Here is a 10,483-nt window from a genome sequence, read left to right on the forward strand (position 1 = left end):
TAGGTGCCACCTCTTCTTATTTCTAGTTCCACTCCCAACTTTAACAAACAGTCTAGTGTGATTAACTAACTCGAAGTTTCTGACCCACAGTAATAATTCTATTTTTAGCTGTCAAGGCCCTTGCTATTCATGAAGTACAGTAGCTTTACCTATTCTTTATAATTCAGAAATTTCACTATTAAAATGTTTGAAGCAAGCTATGGAGCATCTATCATTACTTTAAAAGTTAATTAGATTACATAAAAGAAATAATTAGATTTGCATTTTTTATCTTGGTTTTAAACTTCCAAAGAAGATCACAACAGCCTGCCTGTGGGCAATTAAAAACAGCATACAGCAGAAAAATAGAGGAGAGAGGGTCTGTTTTTCCTGGCTAATTCATGATTGAAGATAGAATTACAAAATATTTTAAGGGCTTGCTGAAGCTGGGGGCTAATCCCAACTTCTAAGCTTTGTTTATAACCCTCATTTCATTGCAAGAGTGTATCAGATACATGTACAGTGCCAACAGAAGTATCAGATTACTTCCAATGGGTTTATTTGGTCCTTTCAGAGGCAGTTAGAAGGAGATCAGTTACCTGATCAATAACACACAAAAAAGGACTATTCGCTAGAGCCAAAACAGGAGCACTGTAATTGCTTTTTGTTTATCAATGCTAAATACAATTAACAAAGAGATACGACATAAGACAGAGGGACTACGTGAGACTGGAAGGCTCCTGACTTTCCTCAGGTTTTCTGCTTGCCACATCAGCCATCTCCAAAAGACAATAAAGGCAAGGTCCAGCTCTTAAAATTAGAGGTCAATTAGATACTTAATGATGAAGCATATCTCCAAATATATATCTATTATTATTATCCTAGCAAAAAATTAATTAACCAGGCCATGCAGGCCATGAAGGCTAATGTATAAAGTAATTATTTCTGATCTTTAGACAACTACTTCACATAAATGGGAGTCCTTATTCTGCTCAGCAGATACCAGAAATACCTGTAGTTAATCATACTGAAAGAAACAAAAGGCCAGGTTTATCCTCTTAAAAGGTGAGAGTACATCTCAAATTATTCTGTTTAATGGTTTAAGAACAATCACCTCCTAGCTTATAATATTAACATCTCCAGATTAATTGGAAAAAAGAATAACACACATTTAATGGTGTTCTGCCACGTGACAAACACACAGAGACAGCATATACAAATAGCACATAGGATTATAACCAAAATAGAAAACACAATGTATGAATATTACTCAAATACCCATAAGAAGAAAGAGGCATCATTGAATAGACAAAGAATTGGTTTTGGACAGAAGCAGCATATACTACAGCTTTTAAAAGAGAATGTTTTGGACAAGACCATGTATATCTGCAAAGCAGCAGCAATGGCATTTAGTTTAGTCCTTCCACCGACTGAGTTCACCAACTAAGGAATGTATTAAAATATGAGGGGAGGCCAGTTAAAATTGTATATTACCCATAAAGATTAACAAAGAGCTAAGCATTTCAAGTTTCACAATTACACCTCAGATGCTGGATGTGTGTGAGCTGACTAAATCATTGGCTCTGACCCAGCAAGCCAAATAAAATCCCAATGAGCCAGTCCATTCTTAAGGGACCATTGTTGTTCGGTCAGTGATATGAAGAAAGGACACTCCCTGTATAGCACACAACATAAGCCACTTGAATAACACTAAAATTAGGGTCTGAACAGACATGGCTAATTAGATAACACCATTCATGCCTGCAGAAGTAAGTTTCTCACAAAGATATTTTAATGAGCTGAATTATCTTGCAAAGATTAGGTTCTAGCAGTAAAATGCCATCATTAAATGTGTTCCTACTGATGCTATCAAAACCAAAGAATGTGGTGTGTTATGTCCACAAAGAGTATCTTCTCTGAATTCAAAAACCACGAGATGGTTAAATCATGGTAAATGAATAACTACATGGATGGAGCATAAAATCAGGATCTATAAAATATTTTCTGTTTGCTTAGACTAGACTTACAGGGGTGGACAACAGTATTTTTCAGCTGTAAACACCTGAAACAGTTTATTTTTATATTATTATTTATTACCTACTAGAGGCCCTTTGCACGAAGAGATTCATGCAATAGGCCTTCCCTTCCCCTGGCTGCCAACAGCGGCTTTCCTCTGGCACCCGGGACCCAGGCCTTCGCTCCGGCCAGAGCCTTCAGTCTTCACAGCTCCAGATGGATGGAGCCTTCAGTCTTTGCTCTGCCTCTTCACCCCTATGTATGTAACTGCCATCTTTGTTGGGTTAATTTGCATACTCTCCTGATTGGCTGGAGAACATAGCGGAGGGACAGTTAATTTACATGTTTGTCTATTATTAGGTAAGATTGTATTATTTATTTGTATTACAGCTGTAAATCTACTTTTGCCCACCCTGTATATATAATAGTTGATTAAAATATTGTGTTTCATATGTCCAATGAATTAAAAATAAATTTTGTTTTCTAATCAACATAACTCATAAATAAAATTCTTCAAGAGACTAGCTAAGTAGCATATAGTGCAATGGGTGGGAGACGGGGGATGAAATTACTAAGGCAGTTATCTGTCCTTTGGAATTATAGCATGAGACTCAACATTCCCAACTCCAAGGATCCATATTCCATGATTTATTAGTTTTGCTTTTCATAGAGTTGATAAAAATTTTGCTATATTTGTTCTAGAAATAGCAAAAACATCTAACTTTTTCTGGGCTCACATGGCAGGAATTACTTAATATGTAACAAATTAGAGGAATCACCATTTCCCCCAAGCACAAACAGAGGGATTTGAATTTACTAAGCAAACAGCCTCCTAAAAGATCTGTTAATATTAAAGCATTTTAATAATTGTTTAGTTATTAACCTGATTTTTTTAAATGGTAAAAACTGACTCATCAAAAAAATAAAAACATTAGTTCACAAAATCATTTATCTTACTTTTTTCAACAAGGTCTACATGGTCTTAAAAGTATGCCTTTAAAATTTCAGTTAGGTTTTACCAAGGCAAATTATGTTAAAAATGATATTCAAGGAAGAAATTATATAAATGAAATTATTTAACTGCATACATAACTTTTGAATTAGTGCAAACAAAATAAACCTGTGAAATTGCGTTACAATACTACCTCGTGCCTTTTCCTATTTCTAATGAAAAATCCCGCTTTTAAATTTGTGCAAACCATTAAGGTTTTCATTTGTTTCCATTATAATAGGCCCAGATGTATTATTACCAAAGGTTAGACACTCTTTTCTTTCTTTCTATTACAGGTTGTAATTTCCAAAACAAGAAAACTAATTCAGAAGTCAGTATTCTGAGCTAGATGTGAAAAATAATCTTGACTATAACCACCTGACATTCATGATTCATAGCCAATTGCCAAGGCTCAATCTTGCTGACCATATTAGCTAATAGGTTCTAGGACTCAAGATTTTTAAGAAAAGATAAAATGTCAAACTTGCGCAAATGGTCTCCGTATTCATTTACCTTCAGAAGAGAAGTTAGGGTTTTGATTATCTTATTTTACTCTGTTATGTTTTGATTTCAAAAGGGAGAATGTTTCTTTCATGATAGAAAAAAAAAATGTTCCAAACATCTCATAAGTCTCATATTTTGCTCAAAAACATATATATTAAAAATTAGCTCAACAATAATCTCTCTCTTAAATTTGATCATGTCTATGGCTTGTCAAAAGCCATTTTCAAAAATACAGTTAACCCATTCCCTTTCAAAAAATAACTAAAGGTAGTAATATCAAACACCGCTTTTTAAGTGTCAGAGACAAATACTTGTGTAACAACTATTTTTCAGCATTTGAAAAATTCTGTAAATGGTCTCATACTGATAAGATAAATACTGACATGCTATGCAGTGAAGAGTAGCTCAGAACAGAGAACTGTAAATACAGGTTATTGCTTCCTCTTATTTTTTACAATGTGAATTCTGGTTACAAAGAATCCTACATTTCTAAAATGAATATAACTGACACTTTAAATCTCTCTATGATTTTATAACTTAAAGTCCTGAGATCAAGTGCTGATCAGCTTCAATTTTTATAAATTTAAACAATGAGAAATAACCACAAATATAAAAAGCAATTAAACTTCTATTAGAAAACCTGGACCAACTATTTTCCTGTATTTTCACACTGAATATTCTGATGAGTAATATTTTAAGATCAAGTTCGAGTTTCGTAAAAAAAACATCAATTTCATATAGTTAAGCTGTGACTATAAAATCACATGTAATCAATAAACAGCAATAATATTTCATAAAAATACTCAGAATTGGTTGCTATTCATCTGAAAGCCTCAGTACCACAATTAAAATGGTCACTTAATACAAACAACATTGAATAAGTGAAATATATTCAAAATCAATAAAGAAGTAAATAATAAAGAAGTAGTAAAAACATTAATAATAAATAACTGATATGGGAATATGGGGAACGTCTTATATTCCTACTTTAGAAATATGAGAAACAGAGAGAATTAAATGATCAGGTTATTTAACACCCACTGAGTTCTTAGAGAAGGATCTAGAAAAAATGTAGGAAGCCACAGGCTAAAAATCTTGACCTTAGTAATAGGAGACACACTGAAAATTCTAATAAGAACAGAACAAGGGAACACCTGGACAGTTATTTAATTAAGTATCTCAGCATGAGTTATAGAAGAGATATTGGGATGAGAAATTATTCCAAGATTTAATTGTAAAGGTTGGCTGTCAAAAATGCCAGAGACATTCCATTTCCTCTGCATTTGGACTCTTTACTTTGAAACATATAGACTTGGGTATGGAATATAGAATCAGAACTAATTTAAAAACAACCATAACCACAACAAACCACTGGTTAAAACCTCCTCATGAAGATAGCCAAATCAGGTACAGGTACTTCTTCAGGCACTTAATCATTATTTTAAATGCAGTGAGTGCTACCTGAGACACTAAGTATGATTAACAAAAATGAAGCAGAATCTACGTTAAAATCGCTAGCTTTCATCAGTAAGGAAGAAGATTAGAGTAAACAACGATATTATGTGAATGTTTTCTTAAGAATACAGGAAGGTGTAATAATATTAATCTCAAGGAAAGGAATCATGTAATTCAGAATATGCTGCCCCAACTAGGCTGAATCGCAGATCCTTGTGGTTAGAAAACAGCCACAGCAGCCAACAGAAACCACAGAGGCTGTGGTGGGTACATATAACTCTGGCATCGGTATTCCTGAGTATTAATCCCCAGACCACCATACCTATGTTCCTATTCAGAAATGGAGACCAATCCCTTACCTATCTCAAATAGCTGTGAGTTGAATTCACCACCAAGTGTCTAAAGCAAAGACAGAAATCAAAATTCCTTGCCATGCCATTGTCATCATGATCTATAGACAGTGTTACCCTGCCACAACAAAAAAGAGAATTTCTAAATTGTGTTACAATGATTCAGAAACAAGTTATTCTTCCTTTCTAGACTATAAGCTCCTAAAGACAGACAATTATTCATTCGTCTTTATATTCCCCTCAGCATCATCTAACAGAAATGCAACTGATATCTGTTAAAGAACTAATCAATTATTACCAACCTTTTCCCAGGTCATAAGATTCTTCTCATAACTGGCCCAATCAGAGAATCCTAACAAGTAAACAAGCACAGGCTTCTCCCCATGATACTGTTAGATGATGAAATACAAGGAGAAATTGGTTTGTGGCAATCAAAATAGCATGTGTATGCTACCTTGGAAACCACTAGGTTTCCACTAGGTTCTGTCAGGCAAATGGCAGAAAGAAAAGAGATAAGGTTTTTTTCCTGCATATGCATCACGTCAAAAAAGAATGCTTTAGACCACCGTTTAGTTGATATTTCCTGCATCCACTTATACCATGGTACACAACATCCTTGATAGTAACTACATCGGTGCTGTTTATAAGGGAGGGGTGCATTTGCAGCATTTTAAATTCCATTTTCAAGGAGGAAAGTCTCTGAGTATATAATCAGACGAGAGTAATAAAATACACTGACCTGGATCTGTTGCTGCAGGAGATTAATTTTGTGCTGCTGTTGCAGAAGTTGCTGCTGTTGTCTTGCAATCTATCAGAAATAAAGTTACATTAAGTTGAAATGAAATGCTTACACCTTTGCCATTACCTCAGGTATCTCTCCTGGTATTACAAGAATGCTTTACTGCACTTCTATGTGAAAGAGTTCCTATAAAGTGAGAGAGGCAGAACCAGAAATTTGGAGGAAAGGAAAATTTCAAACAGATGCCACTTCTCTGTGCACCCCTAACTCTTCGTCTGCAGTTGAAAACTACCCCACGTACATTAGTGAGCAACTCCTCTAATCTGCACCCATTACCTGGAAAGAATGGGAGTTTCAAAATCTGACCCTTGAAGAGTAAATATGGAAAAACTATGGCTACGTGTTTCTAAAGAGCTTAATTTGGACTAAAAAGGTAAAATCTGAATGCAGAGACAGGAAAGAACTTTTTATTAATTATAATACAATTGACTTTGGTGAAACCTTTTCTGATATAAGGACTCTCAGTACTGATAAGACAAATATCGCCAAGGGAATATCAAGAAAACACAGCAAAATGTCAAAAATCGTTACAAAGATCTCTTTTTGTTGATTTACAAATGTACATCAATGATGTGATATACAAAGCATTTTAAACACAAAATTTAATATTTATCTAGTTATTCTTCTGAGGGTAATGTGTTACAGTCTCTTGCTTCTCCCAACAATCAAATTCAAAGTCCTAACACATCATCTGGTCTAGGAAAAGAAATATTAACCTCTTCATGCAAGCCTCAGTGAAGACTGAATCTGCCCCTCAGGAGAGCAAACAACTTCTTTAAGATGGTGTTTACTATAAAACATGAAGGCACCAGTCTGCTTATTGTCTTAAAAGCTGAGCTGAGGGGGATGCCCCTTAGAATACACTCCAACCTAGAAAGCCAGAGGGAAAGTGGCCAGGGAGGACTTAGGAAAACTTGTACTGGTGCCCTTTAGGCAAGAGTTATAGGTATGGGGTTGTTTTTGTTTTGTTTTGTTTTTTGTTTTTTTCCTAATTTTTTTTTCTATTTCCAGAAGCCAGTATTCTAGAATGGGCAATGTGGGAAGTGAAAACAAGTGTGTATTGACCCCCAGGTTTATGCTTTGAGTCTTTTTGATGCTTTAGCCTAGAGCAGAGGGAAACACCCAAATCAGATTTTCATTCAACAGAAGATGACAAAATAGCAGTCTGCTACCAAATGTTGCTTTAAGGTTTCTGGTAATGACTAGCTCATTCTGGAAGTCATGACAAAACTGTCCCTAACAGTTTGAGACATGGGACCATTCCTTCCCAAAGCTTTATAAGCAAACTGGAAATGATATTTAATCATATTGAAAAGGCCCACTTTACCTGTCACCATTCAAATCAGAAAAGGACAGTGGTTTGGGGGGATGGGGGAAAAAGGTGAAGGGATTAAGAAGTATAAATTGGTTGTTACAGAATATACTGCAGATGTAAAGTACAGCATGGGGAATATAGTCAATAATTTTCTAATAACTATGCATGGTGTCAGATGGGTATGAGAATTATTGGGATGATAACTTAGTAAGTTATATAATGTCTAATCACTGGGGTGTACACCTGAAACTAATATAAAATTGTATGTCAACTGTAATTGAAAAATAAAAATGATTTAAATTAAAAAATTGTTTTTAAAAAAGGAAATGGACAACTCACTCTGTGACTCTAGGTTTAGATGCTGGATCCTCTGAATATTTATTTCCTCTTAGCAAACCAGTGAAACACCACTAGGCATCTAATATTGATGGTCCCTCCTAAATGATAAAGTGCTGCACAGAAATGCCTCTAGAACACCACAGTGCAATTACTATCATCCACTTTAGACGTGTGGGTTTGACACAGTGAAGTATGGTACATAAGCACCATGTGGCTCAAATTCTGAATTTTATTTGCCAATCGGTTGAGCTACATGCTCGCTTCATTGAGCATGACAACCTAGTTTTAAGTGTCATTTAATTTTCATTTTGAAATATAATTACAAAGTGTTCACTGTAAGATATCACTCGTCTGCAAATGTGTCAAGATTAATTTGTGCTAGCTTATTCACAAGTGTCAATAGTTAATTACTGTGTCATCTCTGGATGGCTAAATGACATTCTAACTTCTGATTTTTTACAGTGTTCCTTTATGTTATTTTCCATTAGGGGTTGAGTCCATATTCCTACACGTGGGCAAATATTCAAGCATATAAAATACCAGACGTCACAACTCATTAAAATCAACAGAGCATATATTGCTCTATATACCCCTATAAAATACATTTAACTGAAAAGATAATTCCAGTAATAATGTCAGATTCCTAAAAACTGCACATTAATTTGGGTCTATCTGATCTAAAGCACCAGGGACTACTCTATAGGATCACTGTGTTAGATTAATGTACACTTATGAGACAGGAAAAACATTTGGGAGAGCGATTTATTTAAAAACATATACATTTAAACTTTGCTATTTTTTCTTCTTTCTCACTTCTAAATCAATGAAATAAAATTCTTATAGGAGCCATGTGCTAATTATTTTTTAATGATTTACCTGTGCTATAAATAGAGTGACCATATAATTTAGCATCCAAACCAGGACAACTTTTGCAAGTGGAAGGGGGATTATTAATACTTATTTTGGAAAACAGGCATTAACCAGGGCTATTCCGGGAAAACAGATGTGTGACCCTAGTTTTAAAGTCAGAGAAAAAATCAATGGATCCATGGGCTAGAAGGTCCTCAAAGTTTTCCTAAGGCAGAAGCCTGTTTTTCTGGATGAAAAGAGTAAGGCCCAGAGAGAAGTGAAAAACTTATGGTTAAGCTACACTGGGAGTCTATGTGCTGCCTGCCTATGTGAATCAGCTTCCCTGAGTAATTGATCCCATGCAAATGTTCTGGAAGATGTTATCATTTCAGTTATGCCCAGTTGTTATGATGCCTTTCTTTGTCCTCTACATATCCCCCTCAGTATTCTCAAAGAACCTGATTTCCAACAGGCTTCTTTCTTTCCTTCCTTTTTCAGGCACCCTTCTGACAAATAAACCAATCAATGTGATTACTCGCTGAGCTTGGCACATTCCACATCTCCAGTTCGTCAGCACCCTTTGCAGGGCTCACCTGTTCTTGCTGTTGGCGAGCAAGGTCCATTTGTTGCCGTTGTTTCTCAATTTGTGAGGCTGCCAGTTTTTTCTGCTCATCATGCGCTGCCAGGAGCTGCTCCCGTAAACTGATCAGCTGGGTAATCATGGTAGAGAGCTGCCGTTCTTTTTCTGCCAGGCTCTCAGGTGTACCTACAATGGAAACCAGAAGATATCTCACAAGTTTGAGAAAAGTATGAATGAACTGGGGAAATGGTGGGAGGAGGGCAGATTTAGAAAGGGCCTGCCCTACCACACTTAAAGATCTGGGAGAATAACTGGAGGTCATTGTGAGTGCAGGAACACTACAGAGTAGCAATGGAATTGATGCTAGGGTTAATCACTGCCCCTGCCAAGAGCAACTATTGTTCCCAATATAATTCTCCCTCACTCTTCCTTCTCCCTTTCACTCTTAAAAACAAAACAAAGCAGAACTACCTACCATATTCTTTCCCTTTCACCACACGCCTCTCCTTTCCTCTCCCAAACCTATCAGATCAAGTTAGGAAACAGATGATACTTAGCACCAAAGGTTAGAAACTATGGGTTGTATTAATATTCTATAATCACCTCTACCCTCAGTGACTAACATAGGCTCAAAGACATAGGTAGGTGCTTAGTAAATGTTATCTAAGGAATTTTCTGGTCATTGCCCTCATGAAATTTTTCTATTGTGCAAAGATCTGTCTCTGATGCTCAGAAGTCAGGGGTCGCTCTCTTGGCCATGAAACAAACAAACAAGCAAACAAACAAACAAAAACAGCTTTGCCTTAGGTAAGAAAGGATTGAACCTGATTTTTGTTTTCCTGTGAGGGGATCAAGCTAAAGTTCCCAAGTTCATCCTTAAAGGCAACAGTATTGGTTGGGGGCTCCCTCGCCCCTTTGTCATTCGTCATTCTTCAAAGGGAAAAAACACATTCGAGGTTGAGAAGGTTATGCATAAGGATGTGCTGCTTAATGAATATGATGTCAGTGAACACTTATGGTATGCACTAATGGTGCTGAACAGTCTTTTTATGGGCAAATTGCACAGCTCTCCAAAGTAAAGAGTACGGAATCCTTTTGTGAATCTAAATTAGAGCATTTTACTGCAGCATAAGATAAGAATTTCAACCCTCTGTATTTGAGCCACACAGTTTCATTATGAAGAAATGATCTATGATTTGAAAGCTTTTCAGAAAGATGCCACCAGCTGTCAAAGGGGACAAAGATTGCCAATTTTTGTGCGTGTGGAAGAAGAGACTTCCAATCTCCTTATGAAACCCCTTTCATT

General features: G+C 35.9%; 1 protein-coding gene across 6 annotated transcripts in view; it reads right to left on the reverse strand.

Moving 5' to 3' along the window:
• Positions 1 to 2,212: 2,212 nt before the first annotated feature.
• SOX6 (SRY-box 6) overlaps positions 2,213 to 10,483 on the reverse strand; it is a 185,532-nt gene continuing 177,261 nt past the window's right edge. For 4 of the 6 annotated variants that reach the window (XM_015560430.1, XM_015560431.1, XM_006758373.2 and 1 more), the window contains 3 exons: positions 9,191 to 9,363; positions 6,035 to 6,103; positions 5,261 to 5,344 (listed from right to left, as the gene is read on the reverse strand). In XM_015560430.1, coding sequence (XP_015415916.1) covers positions 5,276 to 5,344; positions 6,035 to 6,103; positions 9,191 to 9,363 — 311 coding nt within the window. In that variant the 3' untranslated portion in view covers positions 5,261 to 5,275. Of the gene's footprint in view, positions 2,251 to 5,260; positions 5,345 to 5,374; positions 5,414 to 6,034; positions 6,104 to 9,190; positions 9,364 to 10,483 lie in introns of those variants that run through there. The other 2 variants (XM_015560429.1, XM_015560428.1) reach the window with 2 other exon arrangements.

Source organism: Myotis davidii, unplaced genomic scaffold (assembly GCF_000327345.1).
Source record: "Myotis davidii unplaced genomic scaffold, ASM32734v1 scaffold73, whole genome shotgun sequence".
In the NCBI taxonomy this organism is placed as follows: domain Eukaryota; kingdom Metazoa; phylum Chordata; class Mammalia; order Chiroptera; family Vespertilionidae; genus Myotis; species Myotis davidii.